The 25,537-nt window shown below is 33.2% G+C and overlaps 1 protein-coding gene across 1 annotated transcript in view; it reads left to right on the forward strand.

Moving 5' to 3' along the window:
- Positions 1 to 487: 487 nt before the first annotated feature.
- Positions 488 to 25,537, forward strand: part of LOC110992573 (acetylcholine receptor subunit alpha-like) — a 68,310-nt gene continuing 43,260 nt past the window's right edge. The window contains exons 1-2 of the mRNA XM_022258446.2: positions 488 to 697; positions 19,580 to 19,734. Of these exons, the coding sequence (XP_022114138.2) occupies positions 512 to 697; positions 19,580 to 19,734 (341 nt within the window). The 5' untranslated portion in view covers positions 488 to 511. The remainder of the gene's footprint in view (positions 698 to 19,579; positions 19,735 to 25,537) is intronic.

Below are 25,537 nucleotides of genomic sequence, written 5' to 3' on the forward strand. Positions count from 1 at the left end.
TTGTTATTTTCACTATATACACTGTTTCTCAATTTGTCGTTAAATTTTAATGCTCCTGTCTCCTTTTTCTAAATTCATCCGTCGTGCTCTCCGTAGCTTAGTTGGCGCATGGTACGCCATGTATATGTATGTAGGTACATCAGACTTCAATTATTGCCCTACGCTTGTATTGATTTCAAAGGTGATTATTGTACCATACTTTAGTATGCTCTTATAACTCATTGGCTAACAGGACTCCAGTCAACAAAATAATATAACGCATCTTTGTAGAAATTTATGTTTTATTCTAAACGTTGTAAAACTTGCTAAAAACCCTATATGCCTATATTGTTCAAAATGGTCTAAACAGCTAATATATTTCCGTTATTAAAAAACGTAACAGAACATTTCTAATCACTCCACTGTGATTTCACATGAAAATAGCTTTATCACTCCGTAAGATCCACCCTAGCGTCCGCACTCCGTCAGTTCCGCGCCGCGCCCCGGCCGTGCGATACGTAATGACAAGCTGATGGCCTCGTTCGTCTGGTTGCTGGCGGCTTGCTGCCTCCGAGCCGTCGCCGCTGGCAATCCTGACGCCAAACGCCTATACGACGATCTGTTGTCTAACTACAACAAACTAGTGAGGCCTGTAGTCAACACAACGGATGTGCTTCGAGTCTGCATTAAGCTTAAATTGAGCCAACTTATCGATGTCGTAAGTTGATTAATTAATCAGATAATTAAGATGACAGCCCTTTTATAAAACATATATTATTCTTATAGTTGACGCAATATGAGCTGTGTAACAAAAAATACTAAAATTATTTGTTGCGTTACCCAGTGTCATCTGGAAAGGATTAATTACTTATGATAAACTATAGTTTAATTAATAATTAATTACATTATTTAGCATTAGAGGAGATCTAGATTTCTATAAGCGATCATTTAAAAACGTCTTGTCACACGAAGGAAAATGGTAACATTATCTATGCAGTTGAAAATATAGGAAAGGCATCTAATTCTTGATGACGATGCAATTTGTTAGACATTAATTAAACGTTCAAATTGATTATAAATTTTAAATATACACATTAAGCATAAAACTTAATCAAATTACAGATAATGCAGCTTAATTTCTTTATATAAATAAATTGTGTGTGGGGGTTTTTTATAGCCGCAATCTGTGTTATATCGTTGTAGCCAGTCTTACGTAAAATGGCGTTAGTTGCGCCTCATATAATAATAATAAAAGCCTTTATTGTTGTTACTTATACTAGTACATAAAAATGTGAAAAACCAAATAATAAAAAATAAACACTAGTAATTAATTGATCAGCCGGTTATTTATTAATGGCAACAATGTATCTTCAAAAAATTCAAAAATATTTTATTCATATAGGTAACATAATGTACATTTATGAACGTCAAAAAAAGAAATATACATTAAATGCTTCTAATTTTACATTTACTGCCCGTCCTCAAATCAAGGACATAGAACGGAAGAGAAGAACTGGCAATAAACTCTCCTCCACTCTCTTTAATCGCCAAGTTTTTTCTTTTACACAACGTTTTTAAGGAGCTGCAACCATTATATGTTCCATTCCATCTATAAAGTTTTACATAATTTACTGCTGCTATAAATTAGCAATTAAATGTTTACACGTACACAGAAATAATGCTAAATCTTTAGTTACGACTAATAAATTGTTTCAATATGTACATATGATATGTACAGAATGGAGAAGAAACCTGGACGAATCACTAGTATCTAAAGACGCCCTGCTGTCTCCCCCGTGTGTCAAATGAAACGATTTCTTGGGTTAATAAATGAGAAACGCTTGGGAAGACGAACTTGGCACTTCTGATTAATCTTTCAACGACTTAAACGTTTATTACAACTGATGTTTGCGAACTTCACTTTCCCAATTTAATTTATCCAAATATTGGTGATTAATAAAGTACTTGCGATATTTAAGTCGAAAATATTACTCCTTATCTGTTGTGATTAAAAAATTAACGATTGCCTTATGTGGATTAATAGCATATTAAAAAAATTTATCTCAATTAAAAGGATATTATCATTCTTATTTGGATTATGCGAATATACATTTTAACAATACTGGATTTAGAGGTCTCGAAACAACAAATGATTGACCGCTTCTTGCCCCAATGATTTTTAAGAGACAAAATATCGCCGTGTCTTTTTAAGAAGTCCAGGGTCTGGGCTAATTCTGCTGAAAATTCCACGGTATATTTTTTATTATTTACCTATAAAAGGCGTATTGCTGAGAGGTGACCACCACACCACATGATCCAAGACTATATTGATATACTTTGGCTATTTTAACTCCTTTTTCACAAAATTATAGTTTAGTGACCCCTTGATAAGACACGCCCCACCGAACAATCACTGAAGCCAGATGATGACCACGTTGTACCTTTCCGATCACTTGAGCAGGTTCTTTAGAACTGTGAGCGTACACTTTTTTCATTTCACATGTTATAGGGTTCTTCAATCGTGAAAATTATATTTAAAAGAATTTTTTGTATTATGCGTATCGCTACAGAAGGCGTGATCGACCTCCTTAATTGTAAATAATTATTTAGGTATCCTGTATATCAAAGATAAGCACCGAGCTTCAGGTCTTGTTATATAATACGCGACAGAGTCCAAACGGAAATCTTGATTTCTCGCGATAAGATTTTTTACTTCTTTCGACGAATTCTGGCTTCGACAGCATTGATAGTTCTAAAGTTACGTGGCCGCCTGGATCTTAACTGATCTTCCACAGACTACGTATTGTTGTATCTGTTGATAGTACAATACAAACATACGGCTGATATCTAGCTTTTGAAATGCCGGATTGTTACCGACGACGACGAGGTCTTTTTGCAAGGCGATCACTGCAATCCTATTTTCTTTAACACCTCATTCCTTATTGTAGTTCGGTTACGAAAAAATATATGAAATGGCAAAAAAAAGTTCCAAATTTAAAACAATAAATAATTTGAAAAAAGAAAAAAAATACTGTAAAGTTGAAAAAAATAACAGTATTTATGGCATCCTGCTATATCTCGTCATGTATATGTATAGTCCAGCGCCTTCAATTGCCTGATTTTCTTTATAATACGCTCTACTTTGATCGTTAATCATATTTCTTCTGCGATGTCTGTGTTACACCCACCATGCTTTTTTCCACTCCTTTCCACTTTAAACCTAGACTTAAACTACTTAGACTGAATAGTATCTGTCCAATAAATAAATACTATCGTAGAAGAAAGATCGAAGATCGATCGATTATCGGCGGTGGAAATAACAAGTGTCTATAGCGTAGTTATTAAAGCGTACCTAATGGAGTATTTCCGTGGTCTTCCGTTCGGTAGGAATTTCATCTATGAATGAAAATTTCTAGATATTGTGACAATTCGTATTTATTTTTGTCTAGTAACATCCTAACGGGCAGGTCACTCATCTGATGATAAATAATACCGCCCATGGACAATCAGATTGGACGCAGATTGCGTTGCCGGCCTTTTAAGAATTGGTGTACAGTTTTTTCTGTCTAAGTTCAATTGGTACGGAAATACATCAATGGCCTAAAGAAACGCTTAGTTGTGAAACCACGGACGGACGTTATTTTGTATTCTGACGTCTGATGATGAATCACAGCTATTATAAAGTAGCTATTAGTGCGAACAACCCTGAACACTGCATGGTAAATGCGGTAGAAGATGTATCACCCCACATCTCTACGCATTTCATTCAGAATAGTGCGAAAGGTATATACATAATCTAATTATTCGTGAAAATATTTTTTTATGTATTACTTTCAATAAAAAGCATTTTATTATTTGTTTGTTTAATTACTGACTGACTCTTCCCAGTTACGAATGTATGAACGGTACAATTATTTTGTATGAATCACCAAAAATAGAAAGGTTGTTTAAAGTTCCATACGTTCGCTAAATATGTGAAATTTCAGGGATTTTATATAGTTAAATGAGTGGTTTAGAGAGTTCTGTAAACGCGTAGAATAGTTATCGCACGTAAAACTTGAGTTTAATTACTGCGAAACACTTTTAGTTTCGGGTTGGTAAACACAGTAGGCTCACCGCCTATTTGCCTGTGAAACAGCCATTGAACTCTCATTTTTGAAAGGTGATTCGTGAAAATGACAAAATATGTCTTTTTTATTTTGATTTATTTATATCATTTTAAATAGAACCATTTTTTTGTTTAAGTACTGTACGCTTCACCACTTGCGTGTAACAATAGAATATGAGCGATATAATAAACTGATAATTGCTGTACAATTAAACAACGAAGAGAGTGCCTACGCCTGGCTATGCTCTCGACGATTTCGGAAATCATCCTGCTTATAAGTGATCCAAGTGTACAACCACGGCACGTACATATAGAGTAAATCATCACGTTTGTAAATGAGCAAAATGTACGAACCATGGCACGTACATAGGGAATCATCATTCTTATAAAACTAAAAAAACCTGAGTGAGTAAAATGTACTTGGCTCGAACAAGTGCTTCTATATAAGGTCATTTAGGTACTTATTAAGATTAATATTATAGTCCTAAAGGACACATTCCAATGCCAATTTTTTTTTGTTTAAATAACGTTATTCAAAACAAATAACATAATACATAAAAATATACCTAATAACTAACCTTAACCTTAGTGCTTCTATTATATCGTATACACTGAAAAACAACAAAAAAATCGACTTTGTTACATTCAAAATGATAAACATAAATTGTCGATTACCTAAACATTCGTGGTGGCCGTAAATGCACAATAAAATTTTATTCTCCACTAGTAACGATTCCGCACATATTCAGAAAAATCGGAATAACAATCGAATGCCGGGAGGGGTTGATATTTATACGGAATATTCAGAGATGGAAAAATGTTAGAAAATATCTCAGTGGAATCGAGATGAAAGCCTTTTTACCTACGTTTCAAGTGCCATTTCAGTATAAAAGATTCTTTTCCTTTTTTTAAAAATTCACTTTTTATTTTACCGCTTAATGGTGTGGTGTTTTTGATAAATTACAAAAATATATTTTTTACTATATCTTAGTGATAGCAAAATACGTCAATTTTAACAGGGGTTTGGAGCTTAGCATGGCATTTAAATCCCCGTAAACCAAATATTTGTATTGGATTGGCAGATACAAAAAGTTGAACTCATGATTCCTCGGTAAGCCATGGCTATATACACTAGATTTTGAAAAACGATGCATAGTCGAAAAACGAACGTGCAAATGTTTTAATTTAAAGAAATAGATTATAAATGTATACACGCAAATATTATTATAATAATATTTTCAGTACAGATAATAATTATTAGGCGTACAAGAAAATTGAAAACTGTTTGTAAAATGTGTATAGTGCTTACTAATAGTGAGAACTTAGGAGATTAGTATATAGGAGATTGTTTACCATTTTATGACTAAATCAATTATATCAAAATTTGTAGTAATTTTAAATAAAAATTTGTAGCAATATGTACTGAGATATTTACTATTAACATTATGTTAATTTGATCTAGTTATTAACAAGTAGTTTCCTATTTTCCCTTTCATCAGCTTCATTTAAGAAAGTAATCCAACAGACATAATATGGCGGTGTTACTTCAAGGAGACAACTGAGGAAATAATTATAAATTCATTTGTTCGTAATATATTGTGAATCTGCACACAAACCCAGAATAAAGATTTTTCGACTCCTATTCCAATACACATATTCAATATCATTAACATCGCTGTAATAAAATAAATGAGACAAGACTTAATCGCGGTCCTGTCAACTTTCTTGCGGTTTTCTCTCGCCAACCACTATCATTGATAAGCAACCAAAAGGTTGTACAGCAATGAATTTATACCAAAGCCAAAGGTAGAACTTTGCATAATTAAAATAACAATCAAAAGTCTAAACAAAAAAGAATCATACAATTTGCAAACATAAAAATGATGTCAGTAAATCCGCCTAAGTGCAAAACAGATTCCATTACGGAGAACACACAAATGAAACGGTTCGTGTCTGAAATTAAAAAGATGAAACAGATATGAATGGATCTGATATGAAAAGGCGGGCTCTTATACGCGAATGCGTGGCGTCGATTTTGAAGTCTTCAGCTGGTTTTATGAAGCGAAAATTGCGAATGCTTTTGTATTTTATGATTTAAATGAGCAGTGTAGGTTTAGTGGCTTGAGCATGCGACTCTCATATCTGAGGTTGTAGATTCGATCCCGAGCTGTGCACGAATGGATACTGGTTCAGCAATGGATCTGTGCCTCAGATTTCTGAATCTGTTTCATGATCATTTTTCAATGTAATAGGCAAGTAGGTGATCAGCCTCTTGTGTCTAAGACATGTCGGTCTCACGATATTTTCCTTCACCGTTCGAGCGAAAGTTAAATGTTCAAAAGAGAGAAAGTCCATTGGCGCACAGCCGGGGACCAAACCTGCGACCTCAGAGATGAGAGTCGCACTTAAAAGCCACTAGGCCAACACTGTAATGGTCAATACAGCTGTATAACAAGCCTATAATAACATGTATACCGATAAATATAGTACATAAAACGTATTAAAATTCATATGCAGACGCAGACTGGCGCTACTCAGTGTTTGCTTAATAATGCACACGCCACCACTTGGCGACTCGTGTCGTTGACCTAATGTGACTTCGACTAAGTTATATACAGCTTATAAAAGTCGCTGGAACACTTCCACTCAGTAGGTTTATGCCTTAGTTGTCGTAAGTAAAAACCATCGTTATAACATTACAGTATTAATATATATTTTTTGATAGTAAAACAATATAGTTTAAGATTAATATGTAAGTTGAAGGGATTTAGTCAAGCGTTGTTAAACTTTGGTTACTAAACAAAGTTACACGCCGCGTGGGGATTCATGATTGTCAAAGTAACACAAAACATTTTATTCCCTGCTACATATATATATATACTCGGGTTATGTGATTGTTAGCTGAATTGTGCTGTGAGTAGTACTTAGACACCCTGAAGGTTCGAAACCCGGCTGTGCACCCGATTTTTGATGCATGTTACACTTATTAGTACGTAAAAGGTATTAGTAAGTAACTGGAATGACTTAAGGTGGCGACTGACATCGAATATTCGCTCGAAGTGAGTATTCGCATGAATATTTGTTCGTTATAATCATGCTTATAACAATGCTCACAACACCTCAATATTCACGATTCACCTGTGCTCCATCCCATCCACAGTTGCAGTCAAAATGGCGGACGTAGAGGTGGCGATGACTGACTTGTAATGTAACATTCAAAGGTATTCGCCAAAAAACCGACAGCCGACTGGAGTATGGAACTGTTTGGTTCGATGTACTGATTGCCGAATATGCGAATTTTAACGTGCACAGTCTGTCGCCACCTTTAAATTCAAAAAGTCGACGGGGTCAAAAAGATGTCAGGTACAGAATGCCAACTTTTGCTATTAGAAAACAAATGATCACGAAATGGATACAGAAACCTACAAACCTGGTTTAGTTTATCTACCTTTACTATAAAATTAAGTCCTCCCCTCGACTATGGCCGAGTCTGTCTGAAGGCGATAAACTGAAAAACTGAACGGAGATTGTATATTTCATGCATGGAGAGTGTAATTTCTGAGAATATTTCATTTATTTTGGCTCTTTTTAATAAGTTGATTAATATAACGATTAAAGCTAAAGAGATTAGTAACATATTACTAAATTACTAGAAATCAGCTGCTGCTACTAAAATTCTTATTCTAGATATTGTTTTCAAACTAAAATTTCTTGAAGTAGACACAAAAAATAAAATGCAAGTAAATACCGGTTGATCTATGTTTATTCTTCTAAGACTTATCCTTAATCACGCCTATAAACTCCAGCTGTAAGTGCTAAATCGACAACTCGTAGCAATTACGACACATTTAAATGTAATTTAATCATTGCCTCACGACTTCATTCACGCAACCATGTTTCATTCAATCATTTTATTTACATCACATTAGTACTTGTATCTAAATCGCTGTTTATCAAAGAAATTACTATGGTAATATAGTGGTATTTTTCGCAAGCAGCTCATTTCAGACGTCTGTTCAGTAAACAGAACTAGCAAGTTCCAAGCCAGGTCAGAAAGCCAGTACTATCTAGCTATCCTTGCTTAAAAAACATGCATCATGTAACTCCGGCATTAGTGTTATAGTTTTACTATTTAAACCAAAAAGTTGAGAGCGTATACATTGAGTAATATCACGCATCGATTAAAAAATAGTACCTCGCGTCTAGTGCAAATAAAACCATTTCGTTTTTAAATATCCGAACTGAAACTTGTACTGTAGAGAGATTTAAAAATCGAAACTGAAAAGAGCTGTGTATTAATAATAATAATATATTTTTCTTCGATAAAATTTTAACCATTTCCGTTAGTTCAACGTTTGGATGGTTTTGAAATGATAAATTGCGAATACTCTCGCAATTTACGAACATCATTATTCTGTTAACAAACGACGCGAATATTTCAATACTAAAAATACTTTTCTAGCTGAGAAAACTTTCTATACTTCATCATAACAGCAGTGTATCCTCATCCCTGAGGTCATAGGCTCGATCCCTGGCTTGCTGATTGGACTTTCTTTCTATGTGCGCATTTAACATTTGCTCAAATAGTGAAGGATAACATTGTGACGAAACCGGCTTGTCTTAAACCCAACAATATTAACAAATGATCATGAAACAGATTCAAACATCTGAAGCCCAGACCTAAAAAAGGTTGTAGCACCACTGATTTATTTTTATAACAGACATACATAAACTTTATTTAAATTTTACATTGAAAAAACAAAAGCTTTAATAAGCTAACGCACATCATGTTCATGTATAACAAATTTATAACACGGTCCCCTATGTCACATTAAAATGCTCATATTTCAACGTTTTAATGTGACATAGGGGACATAAAATTTTTACAGATCCCTACGATACGAGGGTAATTAAAATGATAATATATCGATAAATAACAATAAATAATTTAAAAGCCAAGCAATTGTTTTTATTCATTCAGTATATAATTAAATAAATAAAACGTTTTAAGCAAAGAAAGTGATGCGTTTAGATCGATTAATTATACAAATTCGTCCAATCAGCCATATAAAAATAGGCATGCAATTGTAATATTAATTGTCATAATGTCATAATAATAAGTTCAGTTATTTAGAATTGGATTTGTCAAACTTATGGTCCATTCCAACTTATGGTTCCATGATGTCTGAGTAAAAAAGAATCGTTTTCCAACCCAGCCTAATTAATGTTCATACAACATTTTAACATTCATACTTGTTTACCTATTGTCGGCGAAGAATGATGTAATTTATAAATGTAGTAAACGATTTCGACATACACAGTAACTCCAATGGGAATTGAACCCATTAAAACAGCCTCGTTAATTAATCATTATACCTCTCTGGAGTTTATTAATTGGAGGTGCATTCGAAACACTCTCAATGGAGACTTGACATTATGCCTTTGAATTCGACGTCTACTTCAACGTGTGCAATTCTGTTAACTCCATTTGCTTTTTTAAGAGACAAAAATAGCTTGATGCGATGTTTTAAAGATTTTCCAACTTTGCAGAGAATAATACGGTTTTTGAATAGTGTGACTTCTGCTTTATATTACTTAGTTACAGATTTGTAAATCGTAACAGAGATTTTAAAACATTGACCAAGAATTTGTATTGTTTTGTTTTGATGGGACAACAAGCGGTTGGTCGTTATAGTCGATGAATATCAATTAAGTTTAGTCGTTGTAACCGATATGTCGCTGTATCCGATGTTGTTATAGGCGGTATGTTTGCTGAATAGTTTACTAGAGATTCGGACGGGACTTTACAATCTGGCTGTAATAACCTATCGGTCGTTGTAAACGATGTCGTTATAATCGGTTTCGACTGTATATATTATAATCTTTTTATGTATATACAAAGATATAATATATTTTGTAAGAAGAAACGACTTACGTAGTAGATACAAACGCGGGTGAACCTGCAGTCGAAAGTAATATGAACAAACCTACCTCTATTGTTCGTCAACGATCTTGCAGTTCTCGAATCTTGGATAAACAAAAACCCAAACTTGCAACAACGAATGGCTTACAAAGATAAAAGCTATTCTTGGCAAAGCTTACTTCAAATATATACATATAGTGCCCACGGGTCGTGAGCAACTGTAATGAAGATAGAAGAACTAATAGTATATGAAATAAATATATTTAAAATTTTTTATTATTATTGTTTTAATACAAATTCTTCCAATCATCTCTCACCTTCACTATACCAATCTTATACTAAGTCCTATAAAGAACACATACTATTCAATTAAAAAAATAAGTGTAATGTTCTATAAAAAAAATGTGTAACTTAACAGATATGTAGTGGCTTTACTTTCTATATTACATTTGGTTAATCAACGGTTTGTATCAGGCGCAGAGCGAATCATTTTGATCATATATATTATCAATATATTATTTTTTATTATAGGCTAGAACCTAAAGCTTTGAGAAATCATTACTTTTTTGTACGCGATCTCTGACTGAGTGAGGGCCTCCTGCAAATTCTTCCAATTGTCGCTACTATTATACAATCTTATACCAGGTCTATAAAGAATTACTAATACGTAACAAATTATTTAAAAAAATATTTATATCTCAACTGATATGAAGTGGCTTTTCTTTCCATATTACCAATTATACTTTGCTCAAAGGGTCATGGAAAAATCGCAGTAATCGTAAATCAACGTCTTTTATCAGGCACTGAGGACTAATTATAATAATTATCAATGAAATTAAGCTTTTCTTCGCTTCGCAAACTTATTGATTTATTTTTTCATGTAAGCTGGATTAATTGAAAATCGGATTAATTTTGATTAACCATTGGAAGGTGGTGAATATTAATGAATATATGATTTGTTAATATTGATTGACATTACACAGAGGATTTAATAACCGATATCGGAAACGGAATTAACTGTTAAAACCATTTTGAATATTCATTAAAACGGTACATTTCAAAGGGAAATCTGTGAAAATTTAATTATGTATTTCCACACTGTTAAACACTAAATGTTTAAAAAATCAATAAGCATATTACCGTCATTAATAAATCTAAAGCAAAGGCCCACCAGAAGGTCGCAAGTGCGTTGCCGGGCTTTAAGACTGGCTACACTTCTATATAAGTCTAATTTGTTCAGAAATGCTTCAGGGGCTGGTTCCACATAGTCATTGTGCGCTTCAATATCTGCCAATTGAAACGTTCAGTTGTAGAACGACTGACGTTGAGGTAATACGGATGGTATTTTGTATTCTCCTTTAACGTCCGATAGTGAAACTCAGCTGCTGGTATTATTCCGAACAGCTTGTCCGAACACTCTCCATGGTAAATGATTAAGTCACGGAAAGTGACTAACACTAACTGTGGAACATGCGGTCTGTCAATTGTCACTTTGACAATTTACATTTGAGTATACATACCTTTACATTGAAACAAAAAAATATTGGAAATTTCTGCACAACAGCTACAGATTACGCTCGCAAACTCGCCTCATACGATGAGAATTTCGTATATAACATAAGTTCAATCTATAACCCTAGTATATCAATACCCGAACAGATTTGACGCTCATTAATATCAATCATTCTCTAATCAAGCACTAACTTGGCGCTTAAGTTAGAGCTCAAGATCATAAAACGGTGTCAGCAGCTTCGTACGTCACAAATTTACTATTTTATAGCCAGAGTCACTTTATCTTTATACTCGTTGGCATTTTATGGATAGGATTTTATTGATTCCGTCAGAGTTCACTTTGAGACTTCATTTTTCATAGAACAGAATATTCATTCAGATTTTGTGTTGGTTTAGCGAGTGAGCGGTTCTCAATCCTGGTCGTGCGATTATATCAGTACTTGCACCATTGCACCTTTGTAGGCACCGGAAGTGTGTTGCGTTTTTCTCAAATTTCATAATTTTTAATGATTTTCGTAGTACGTTGCCAATGACAAACATTCTTTGTGGTTACTAGTAATTTATCGTTTAACGGCAGTGAGTCGAGCCAAGTAGGGCGATTCCTACGAATTCGTAGTATAAATTTATACATCTTCTCTAAGGATTAAGAAACAATGTAGTATTAATTAAAACTGAAAGTAATTTTCGTTTCCTTGAGCCCTATTGGTTCACTAACTTTGTAACACTTTTTCTGTTTTAAAAAGCACAACTCCATTTACTTACATTTATCTCTTTCCATTTCCGATGTTTTGTACAATCAATGAACGAAAAATTACAAAAGGAAGCAATATCACGGGAGGCGATAAGCCTGCAATAACGCGGCTCCCATTACTACCGTAACTCCACGAAATGTAAACGAGACAAAAAGTGTAAATTGCGAATGAATTTGTTCTCTTTATTTTGAGTTATACAGCTCTTTATGGCATTGAATTAGAATTATTTTTCATGGCACTGGATGAAGGAATTATTTAATTATGCGTTATATATTTACCAAATAAGTAGTATTGTATTATTAGCAATGTAATTATTGTAATTATGTAATGTAACGAAGTGTTAATAAATAAATAATGACTGTTTTTGTGCTTTATATACATATAAACACCTCGTTGCATACAGAAACTATAGTACGATTGACTCATATAATAAAAAAGATGGCGGCGGCAGTCACTATGAGAAAAAAATTTATACAGGAACCGCAAGAAATGCAAAAATATAAGTGCGCATTGTTGCATAAAAAAGTCCATTGGTGAACTTCATAGGGGGGGGGGGGGGTGTTCTATTAATCACGTGTGGTCCGAAAGGGGGGAGGCGTTCGGCCATCACGAAATATCACATAGGGAGGGGTATAGTAAGATATCATGTATATGTCGGCGCGAAGGGCCTGTAAATAACGAATCCAGATTAATTAAAGCTGTCATTAAATTATTGAAGATAATGACGTCAGTAATACTGGTGTCATAGATTAGTTTGTTGGCATCTGCCATTTAATTTCGACATTAGAGTCTACACTTTAAAGGCTTCTGCTTGGTTCGACCGCTCAATCGAACTGAGGGCCGCACCAATCAGTTCCTGTATTTATAACAACCAGAATTTGTAATAAACAAGCTTCGTAACATTTCGGGTACTCGTTCCACGACCGAACCCGAATAGACAACAGAGTCAAACAGAGTCATAAGAACGAGTGTCAAAGATTACTTTAATATTTATTGTTATCTAGTCTCCAATATTTAAAATTATGATAAATAACTTTCCATAATAATAATTATGACTATGGAGTCAGAATTATTATCGATCATTGAATAGTGATTAATTATAAGATCTAGCAACATTGACAAGTTAAATGAACTAGTCATATTAACGGTTTTAAAGAGATTTGACTTCGATGTCATTAAATGATAATGACAGTGGCAGCTGACACTAACACGCCATTGCTGTAACATAAATAATAAAGAATATAAAATTACTACAGACTATCATAAAATATGAATCCCAAACATTATTAATATTTTTCGTAACAATATATAAATTTGCGCCGATACGGCCATACTGACTCCAGCGCGTCCCTTGCGCTGCTTTACATTGCAACAACTTTAAACAAGGCATCACTCATGACGAGATCTAGCCAACACGTAACGCATCACCCATCCTGGGTTCAGCCAACAAGACCAGGATCAAGGATACGCATGGTGGCCAGCCAGCGTTTTAGGAAGGTTATTGGATAGGAAAACAAAAGGCATCACTCATTACGAGATCTAGCCCACACACAAGGCATCACTCATTACGAGATCTAGCCCACACACAAGGCATCACTCATTACGAGATCTAGCCCACACACAAGGCATCACTCATTACGAGATCTAGCCCACACACAAGGCATCACTCATTTAGAGATCTAGCCCACACACAAGGCATCACTCATTTAGAGATCTAGCCCACACACAAGGCATCACTCATTTAGAGATCTAGCCCACACAAGGCATCACCCATCCTGGGTTCAGCCAACAAGACCAGGATCAAGGATACGCATGGTGGCCAGCCAGCGTTTTAGGAAGGATATTGGATAGGTAAAACAAAACACATTTTTATTTTTTCATAAACATGTCAATGCATTTACATAAAATAATTATTACCTTTAATTAGATTAGTTATTCAGTAATTCAATGCAATTACCTAGATCCAAAAACGTCAGTAGAAGAGGTCGAGGCCTCCTCACATAAAACTCTCCGACAAATCTTCCGCCGATACGGTCAATTCGACTGAAGTATAAACTCATGGCGTTCGAAAAATTGCTCCAATTGGTTACTCAACCAACCACAACATGTAAACCGCCTCGGCCTGCTGACATCTAGACTAAGAATTATAAAGCAGTTCTTCTCAAAAGCAGTCTAATGACAGAATATACCGATACCCGTTCTCTTTAAAAAAATAAATATTAAAAATTAAAACCCACAGTAAAATGGTATCACAAAAATACATGATATTTTTTTTGTCATCACACTATTATCACATTAGTTATTCACATCAAATTACATTCATGCACCTGATGTTCATCAAAAATATTAGGTTTAATTTTACAATTACTTTTACAGTTACATTTACAACTTAAATTCAAATCTTAATTACTCATATCTGTAACGTATGGAATGTTTCGCTTATGATGGTTGATATAAAATGCACACTTAGTTTTTAGTAATGGGCCAAACCCAACAAAATAGAATAACAACGAAAAGTGGGTAGAACGAATACGCAACGTACGGTAGACAAAAATCACTGCATTTTGATGTGTAGAATGTAACTGAGCTGAAGAGAAAGCGTTTTGGATTGAGTATTCATACAAAGTTGATATTTGTCATGACAACTATGAATAAAATTAAAATAAAATACGTTTATTTTGGAACATAAGATCGTCAAGGTATCACTTTTTCCACGTCATTAAATTCGAACTTGTAGGCATCTCTACTCATTGGCAAAGAAGACAGGGTGTAGGCCGAGAGAAAAAGCCGACGTAAAAAATTCTTGGTACTCTTTTAAAATAAAAAAAGTCATCAAACAATATTACAACGCTCATAGCAAATTAATCAGAAGTAGCCTGCCCAGCACTAGTCCTAGGCCCTTTCATCAACTAGACAATCGCTGACTTTATAGTAAGCCTTTTTACACAGCTCCTCTTTTTAATACATTTCCCAAATTTATTAAAAGACAGAGATACAAGAGCATCTGGGATTTTATATTAAAGAAGAGAATCCCTTTTCCCAAAAAGAATTAGTAACTAAACCACTCAAATCAAATTTTTTTTTTTTGTGAACAGTTAACGTCTCCAAATATTTGAATGATCAAATTTATATTTACAACTTTGATTTGGATTTTACTTTGCCATATGTGCAAAATATTAGAGAATGTTTATAATGACCGATATAAAATTCTCTTTTCGCTTTCAGCGATGACGAAAAGTAAAAACACATAAATTTACCGTAAATATTAAAACACAAAAGCTGTTTTTTTTTTAAGAAAGCCAGATGCTATAATATCTAAGCATCTGTAATATCGGGCTCTGCCTAATCTCTAAATTTCTAACCGCACTTGAATTCAACACGCAAAAATCAACGCAAAGTTGGTCCGTCCCGTTCTTTTTCTCGATTCATAAAATTCATATCTTATTATGACTTTCTCGAATTAATTGACAATTTTAATAGTTTTAAAAAGTCTTATACCTTTCTTTGAACAATTAATTACATATTTTGTTGTAGTAAGTTTAATAAATGAACAATACTTAATAGTTTAATTTAGCGAGTTACATTCGTCATTTTGACGGTAGTAGCAATTTTACTCTAGATGACCCACACAACGGCAGAAATCTCATTTAATAAACTGTGCCATGAAAATCGGTATTATTGTTACTGAATTATGACGAAATAACGGATTTCTCACTTTGCAGTCCCGGTAACGCGACAACGACAAACGACCCGGTTTAAGAAAGTGAAACGAACGAATTGATCTTTTGAAGATACTATAACACGGGATCTTTGTAATATCATTATATTTACTCTACTTTCGATTTTACGCCTACGAAATATTATAAGAACTGATAAGAATTTATTTAGTGAATCGGAGGTAATTCTCAGTTACTCAGATCGAAAAAAAAACTCAGGGTAAATACCTGTGATCACCGCAACCATTACCTCGGCGTCGGTAGCATATGGTCGAATCCTCATAAAAAGCGTCCGTGCCATTATTAGCATACTCTGCGTAACGGCTCGCTTGGTCCAAAGTGTAGTTGCGCCATTTCGGCACGTCAATCGCGTACCGAAACTCTACACGTCACTAACGTATGGATCAGCTCTCCCGAAGTCTCTTGGAGATGTGTGATCCCACCGCTGCTGTCGGCGCGAAGGGCCTGTAAATAACGAATCCAGATTAATTAAAGCTGTCATTAAATTATTGAAGATAATGACGTCAGTAATACTGGTGTCATAGATTAGTTTGTTGGCATCTGCCATTTAATTTCGACATTAGAGTCTACACTTTAAAGGCTTCTGCTTGGTTCGACCGCTCAATCGAACTGAGGGCCGCACCAATCAGTTCCTGTATTTATAACAACCAGAATTTGTAATAAACAAGCTTCGTAACATTTCGGGTACTCGTTCCACGACCGAACCCGAATAGACAACAGAGTCAAACAGAGTCATAAGAACGAGTGTCAAAGATTACTTTAATATTTATTGTTATCTAGTCTCCAATATTTAAAATTATGATAAATAACTTTCCATAATAATAATTATGACTATGGAGTCAGAATTATTATCGATCATTGAATAGTGATTAATTATAAGATTTAGCAACATTGACAAGTTAAATGAACTAGTCATATTAACGGTTTTAAAGAGATTTGACTTCGATGTCATTAAATGATAATGACAGTGGCAGCTGACACTAACACGCCATTGCTGTAACATAAATAATAAAGAATATAAAATTACTACAGACTATCATAAAATATGAATCCCAAACATTATTAATATTTTTCGTAACAATATATAAATTTGCGCCGATATATACTTATTTTTTCGTCAAACGCGTGATTTCTTAACCGAGAAGCGACTTAGAAAAATGATCGATCGGTAGATCAATTGAGATTCTCTGCGTGTTGTGTGCTTGATGAAACCGGAGACGTTGTGCTCGAACAAAGTATAGTGCCAACAACTGACTTGCAAGATGCTTATCCAGTTGTTAATGTTGAAGAGAATCTTGCTAATCCGTGGTCGAAGGACAATGAACATTAAATATACATATACATATATGTTTTTCGCATGACCGATCACCGACACCGATCCTTTAATATTATTTTTACACCAGTCATAATTAAGCTGCAACCTTTCTGTTTAAAATATTTTATCGTAGTCCTTATTTTTTTTATAACAGGATTAGATTATACTTAAAAACAGTATTATACATATATTGTCATTCTTTGTACATACCAAAAATACACATGATTTTCGATGGGGGCTGGGGGGGGTTAATCTTAAACATCACCACGTATCACCCCGTGGAGGGCGATTAAAAAATGTAAAGAAAACATTACGCGATTAATAGACAGCCACATACTACGATACTTTTAGAATCACTCTACACTTTAAGCACCAGGAATACGGGGGGAAAATCTGCAGAGCGGTGTCAGCCCCTGGGGATTCCAGTTACCCACCGTTGCCAGCGAATTTTAGACTGGAAAACTTAAAGGCCGTTTTAAAAAATGAAAATTTATTCAAGATTAAGGCAACCGCTCTCTGACAATGTTCACCGCAGACTGGCCGTTGTTGACTTACGATCATCTTCCTATTACCTAATCTACTGACATTGTAATTATTAAATGACCCTATGATATGTAGCGTTACACCTTGTTAGGTTATATATGTAACAGAGAGATGCAGGTCTTGATGGAGCTGTACTGATGTCGGTAAGGACCCTTAAGGGTCCTTCCCTTAAGGGGCTTGTATCGGGGTAAGCTTGACACTCATGGCGTTGGCCTGCGTAAACGCATTTTTACCTCGTTAAATAATGTATCAATGCACGATCTCAGAGAAGCGTCACACGCTGAAGCCTGCTTTGTTACTAATACTTTTCTTTAGTATGTATATAACCTATCACTATAACTATACAATCTCCCTAAACGCCCAGTTAAAAAGTCATAAATTTAATTTTGTCTTATAGTTCTATCATTGCAATAGATCTCAATTGGGCAAGACAAGATATGTCATGATTATAACGTCTACTTTCTACCAAGACACACATAAAATATTCTGTGCAGTGTCTCGTGGGACTAAGAACGAGTCGCGATATTTCACATTTGCTTACGATATGGACGTTCTACGCACACCTTGTTATTCTGTCTGCTAAATGTAATGTTTTCAAATAAATATGCTTGCTTGTTTGTTATGAAATATAATTTAAAATAATGAAACCATAATGTAAATAAAAAGTGATTTAACATCTAAAATCCATCACTATGTTTAAAATACTTGTGATAAAATAAGTTATATATAGTTTAGTTAGTACGATTCATTACATAAAATTTAATAGTTTATTTTTATCACAAAGTATTATATCTGAAATATAAAATATATTAGCAGCCTCAGCCGACTATTTAGTGGTCTATTAGTAAATACTATAAAATGTAAAAGTGAATTTTAAAAAAACAAGTGAAAAGCGGGATCAAGAATAATAAAGGGATTTGGGTTTACCGCTTCACAAACGATTAATGTTTGTTTTGTTTCAATTTAATTGTTTCTGAATTTATAAAATCCTTATTGTTATAACTTTAATATTTTTTAGGGTTTAATTTTATATTAGTTTTATAACGTTCAGTTAAATATAATATTGTTGATATCATGGCAACTTAAAAGTTAAACTTAGCTTTGATGTCTAAATTCAATATATAGACTACTTTATAAAAAAAAAGTATGGCGGCAGCATTCTCATCAGAGAGATGTGAATACGCAGTATGCGTTATGTCCCACTCGAACGCACCTGCGCTACGTCACTGATCACGCCGGGACGATGTGATTCGCAGTATGCTTTCTATCCCGCTCTAACGCGTATTTGCCGCATCTATATTACGTCATCGTGTGTTAGGTTTATGTTCGTTACGGAATTCCTTTATTCGTTTGCCGCGCTCAAGGTAGATAAAATCTTTAAAACCAATCTAATATTTCTATAGCCAATTAATGTTTGATTTGAATTTTCATTTTCTATTTACTTTCTCAGATGGAAGACTATCTGAAAATAAACGTTGAAATGCTGAATGATCAAATGACTTCTCACTCCTTCGAAAGATTTGTTTTAAAACCTCTAAATTTTAAATAAAACTTAATGGATTAAATACCAAAAGTATCATATTATTTTACTAAAATATCTTCAGTGTTGCATTAGTGAAGGTCAGTTGGAAACTATAGTAATTTGATCGTATCTGAATCTATTAAATATGATTAATCATTTTGATTGTTATTTTTTTTATATGTCAACAGAATCTGAAGAACCAGATTATGACAACAAACCTATGGGTGGAGCAGTCCTGGTATGACTACAAACTACGGTGGGAGCCCCGGGAGTATGGCGGGGTCCACATGCTTCATGTACCTTCAGATCACATCTGGAGACCAGACATCGTACTTTATAACAAGTGAGATCCACTCTTTTATCTTAGCATCGTATGTTTCAATACAATCAGACGTTTTATTAAACGTCCATATAGTAAATATGCACTCTAAGTACATTATATAATATAGAAAATGATAATATGTTTCTTATGTATGTGTAATGTTTTAGTGGATGTATAAACCAATTTAGATACTTTAATTTTTATTTAGATGACTAACGAAACAGTCATTGTGCTATTTTATAAGGGTACGTAATAGTTTTGGGGGTCCAAACACGACATAAATATCACCCCCCAAAACCATACAAAATAAATCAACCTTTTTACGTTTTGCTTTTTTATTAAAGCCCTCAATCATCTAATTTTATCACAGCATTAAGAATAGTAAATTAGCTAAAGAGAGCAATTAGACATTATTTAGTTATAAATACATTTTGACATTTATCAAAAAAAATTATTTTTAGACAAATCTTAAAATTTATTTTTTATCAATCAAGATTGATTTCAGTCCGCGGCTGTAGCACCTCTCCATAGATCGTTAAATTTTAACGGACGCCAGTTGTTGAAAATAACAAAGAATGCATAATACTCCACAACCTTGTTACAGCCACTTTACAAGAAGCAAAATACATTATTCGTAGCCCCTTTCTACGAATAAACACGCTCGTAGCTCGAGCTACGAGCTACGTGGACTACAGTAAATGAGATTGAGGTGTAGGTCCTTGTATAACATTTCGCATATATAATTAATACTGAATGTTCTTACATAAACGGTACAATAGTTCACCGTGCTATTGGCGCAGAGCGTTCTAGAAATTGTTAATTAGTCATCACAAAGTTGCAAATTCTATTTATTTTATTCTATTATTTCTATTGCTTTTTATTCAGAAAAACGTAATCATAAGTTAAACTTCGTTTTATATAATTGTATTTATATATTTGAAAATATAGATTTTAGTTAAAACATTGGAATAAGAATGATAGATTTTTTTGTATGCAGATGGTAGAAGACAACTCATATTAATAATATGAGTTAGCTTTAGTAGGTAAGTAGAATTATTTACTATTAAAGAAACTTATGTGCCTTAGATAGAACCTTAAAATATAAATTAGTAAAGTTTTCCATGTAGTCGGCTAGCCAGGTAGTTATAAACAAACGACAGTCAGAAGTATATTGTTGCTAGTTTTCAACTCCTGCCTCCGATTCTCATTAGCGAAGTGCAATGAAAGTTGACATCAGTAGTTAAAAAAACACGTTGACTGTTTAGTTAATATTTTCCGTGAAAAGGTTTCCCATTTGAACGAGGCACAGGCTGGCGTTCATAAAAATCAATAGTCAATATAACAATATTATTAACTCGAACTAATTTCGAAAGTGCCATAAATTATGAAAATGATTTCATATCGTTCCCGTTTTGTAGGTATGATAATGTATAAAATAAGGAATTAATTAACATTTAATATTATATATTGTATACGCAACAAGAAGTAAGAAAACAAGGTAGTATAAAATCTCTTTCAAAATCAAGTAATATTATATAAATTGGACTTCAATAAATATTGACCTAGTTCTTAAACTGTCGCGTACTAATATAATATATAGTATATATCTATAGAGATATTGGATTAAATATTCTGTATATACTTGTTAAATAACAACTCTTTCTTTAAATCTGTACTATAGTGGTTCATAGGCACTTTCTTTTTTTAGGTTGACACCTAAAAAAAGAAAGTAAAAATAATAAAAAATGACTTTTTTATTATCCTGCTCACTATTTACATAAGTTTCAATTTCTTTGTTTTGTTTCATTCGTTTTGTCTCAATAATTTATGTATTTTTGCACTTCTACCACTTACCATATCTAATGTGGTTGCGTAGAAGAGAGCGCTCGCAACCGATGAGGCGGCCAGTTGACTTTATTTTGTAGACTGTATGCATAATCTTAAAGAGAAAGAAGTTCAAAGAAAGAAGAAACAAAAACTGGATAGTTATTATATATTATATTTATGTAAATACAAAGAATTTATAATAAATAAGACAAATAGTTGGAATCTACTTACCTCTCATCAAAATGTTTCAGGTGATTCAATTTAAGGCAAGATGCGAGGGAGAATATTTAGACCATAAGTTTTGTCAACAATTATGAATAACTTAACTGTTCATAATACATCGAGATAATGTGACTTTTGTATACCTATTTTTATACTACTAATTATGTTGTTTTATAATCTAAATATAGTATTTAAAATACCTTCTTAAATATTTTAGAAAAAATATATCAAAAAAATAAAAAATACAATTTGTTTATTGCAAATACATTTAAAGATATTTCATTCATTTAATATGAATTCGTTAAAAATTATAGACTTGTGACATATACGTCGATTAAAAAGCTTAGCTGAAATTCATATTTATAATCTGTTCTAAAGATTAACGTAATTGCAATTTATTAATACGATATAAACCTTAATATACGCCGACAGCGCGGTAATAAATATAAATTAATAAAATTTAACGCGTGACGTTACACGCTTATTAATGAAACATGTTTAAACTAATTTTCCACTCGTGACTAATTACGTGGAAACTAGGCTATTAGATGTACGTTTTGTTTGTCGTTGCTGACAAATTACTGTTTTTAATTATACATTTACTCTCATACGTACAATGGTATAATTTCAGAATATTCTGCCTCAAAAATTTTAAAAATACATTAAATAACTTACGTATTTTGCAGCTCCTTACAAACATTGTGTAAAAAAAACTTGGCGATTAAAAAGAGTGGCGGAGAGTTTATTGCCAGTTCTTCTCTTCCGTTCTACGCCCTTGATTTGAGCAGCAGACTGAACTAGCAGTAAATGTCAAATTACAATCACTTAATGTATATTTCTTTTTTTTTGACGTTCATAAGTATACATTATGTTATCTATATGAAAAAATGATTTTTGTTTGTTTGTTTGTTTGAAATATATTTCGCTAATTTTATTTTAAGTGACATAGCCAATCATATTGTGGCTTCGTACTATGACTATTTCATGGAACTCAAAATATTTATTTACCGGTAATTGAAGCCGTTTATAACATGTGTATTCAAAAAAAAAGTAACAGAGCCGGTAAAGAATCTTTTTTTTTTTTAATAGAACTGGGGGCAAACGGGCAGGAGGCTTTATATTGAAAAAAAAAAGCCTTTATTTGAGTGGTACATTACATTAAGACCATGTAATTATGTTTTGCATTAGCATTAACATTAGCACTCGACATCCGACGGAGTGAAGGCCTCTTCTAAGTTCTTTCTCTTCTTGTGTGTTTTCATATTTCTGGTCAATATTTAAGAAGCTAAAATATAGGATAAGTAATCTGCTGAGACATGTATAATCAGTAGCAAAGTCGCGTAGCAGTGGCTACGTCGTAGCAATTTCGTAGACTCAAATGTCTTATAGGATATACGTGATCTCGGGGGAGACAATTTACGTCTTGATAACATCGTTATATTTTAGGGAATTTATATGTAAATCCTTCTATATATTACCTCTTAACCCGTACAAAACAAAATCTGGTTTATTAGCCTTAGTCCTATTTAATTAACCAACTTTACTGTGAATGCATAATGTATGGAAAGATGACAATTTATTTTTATTTGTATTTCATATTTTCCACGTAATTTAGTACACGTGCACTTAATTTTTTTTATTGGGTTTAGTTCATAGCTTTGTTACTGTAAGATTGTAATGCATTAAACCAAAGTAAAAAAACATTCTTTGCATTTATGAGTAAGGGGTTACAAACAACTAATCTCAAACAACGATTAAAATATGTCTATTGAGAGCTAAATTGTCCAAAAAAGTATAAACATTTTATTCCAGATCGCGGATGAAACCGCAGTTTCACGAAATGTTACATTGGTGAATTTTCCTAAACCGTCGAATTTGGGGAAAACATTGTTTGGTTATTTTATTATAAATGAGTTTGTACTTTTATACGTTAAATGTCAAATTGTGCATAAATAGCTAACATCAAAATGTTGTTTATAATAATGAAGAGAAGTTAGTAATTTCAAGCGCTATTTCGCTTAAGTAAAACAAATCTCACAGATTAAGTGATATTTTTAGTGAACAAATTTAAAGCAAACATTCAGATCAGTTTTAGACATAAAAACAAATAATTCACATAATATTTAATACTTATCTGCTAACTAAAAATGCAGAAAGAACGTATGAATCTCTTGAACATGGAAAACGCCACTATAGAAGCACCGTGCCTTTAAAAATCAAACTCTTAAAAGTACTACACTCTAGTGATTTGTAACTTCTGAGGAGGTGATTAAATAGTTTGATGGCAGTGGCGTAGCAATATAATGCAGCGTGGTGCAACATGCTACCTACAGCTGTGTTACAGAGTACCTGACCGTTTGATTTTAATTTCTTTTATAAAAGTTTATTAATAATGCTAAGTACATTCTCCTTTTTGCAGTGTGAAGCCAAAGCAAGTATACTATTTAAATACTGTATCTGGTGGGAATAGAAATGTATTAAGTATTGCATGCATGCCCTCTCACAACATTTCTGAGCCTAACCAATGTCCTTATTGTAAAAGATTATAATGTGTCACGTGTAAAATATTAACATAAGGAATACAATAAAGATTTGAGTTTGAGTGTTAGATTCCTTCAGTCATCTCTCACTCACTTATTATAATTTCGCGTTTTTGTTCAAGAATTTAATTAAGAAAATATTTTTATTATACGCGAGCTTGTAAGATACTAACGACAAATAGACTACATTTTAAAACGAAAAGATTTAAGAAAGCATATTAACGTATACAATAAATTTGTTATATCACGATCGTAGACGTCTATCGATCCTCCTATTCATAGACGGCACAAGAACACTCCACGAGAATTCCAAAGGCGGCAACAAAAGATCTTTTCATATATTTACGAGTGGGCATTATACTCATCTTGTATCTACGCTGTCCTAAATAACGCGATTAATCTTTCCCAATAAGAGATACTTAACAATATTATTAGTAATATATCGTATATAAAGTTAAAAAAACGTTGATATGTCTTGAAATTATTTCTTAAAAAATCAATGACGTTACAACGTGTTAATATCTGGACGTCAAGGTTTCTGTATGTTTCATGATCATTTGTATATATATAATATAATATGCAAGCAGCCATCTCTGCCTGACGCACGCCCTCGGGTTTTTGGGTTGAAGGCAAGCCTCCTCAAAAAAGAAACTCATGATGGTTTCCTTCAGCGTTCGAGGGAATGTTAAATGCGCAAATAGAAAGAAAATCTATTGGTGCACAGCCGGGGCTTGAACCTATGACCTCAGGGAGAGTCGTACACTGAAACCAGGCGAACACTGCTATAAAATTGTTCCTTAATCACTAATATAATTCACCCAATTAAATTAACCGATGTGAAGATGACAACTAAAATTTTTATCCGTTCCTTACCATAGCAGATTAATTATTACAATAAAATTAGGTTAAGTGCTCAGTCATATTGATACGAACTAATTCTATCATATTCTTAGGCTATCTCTCTTTACCAAAACATATCGATATAGAAAATCATTGTTTAAAGTATAAAATTCACAGTAACTTTATGTTTATTAGAATGAGGTAGTAATTGCCCTAATACATAGTTATGTAAAAAGTAAAAAAATAAATTAAATAAATACATCTAATAATATAGTTTATGTTATGAATTTACAAGAAGCTTTTTTAATTTTATCTGAACATTTCACAAATCTTTTTGAAGTAATTCTTTCGATGAGTATAATTTTTTTTGGCATTTGTAAGTTTGGTCATCGATA

The sequence above is a fragment of the Pieris rapae genome, chromosome 2 (genome assembly GCF_905147795.1).
Source record: "Pieris rapae chromosome 2, ilPieRapa1.1, whole genome shotgun sequence".
NCBI lineage: Eukaryota > Metazoa > Arthropoda > Insecta > Lepidoptera > Pieridae > Pieris > Pieris rapae.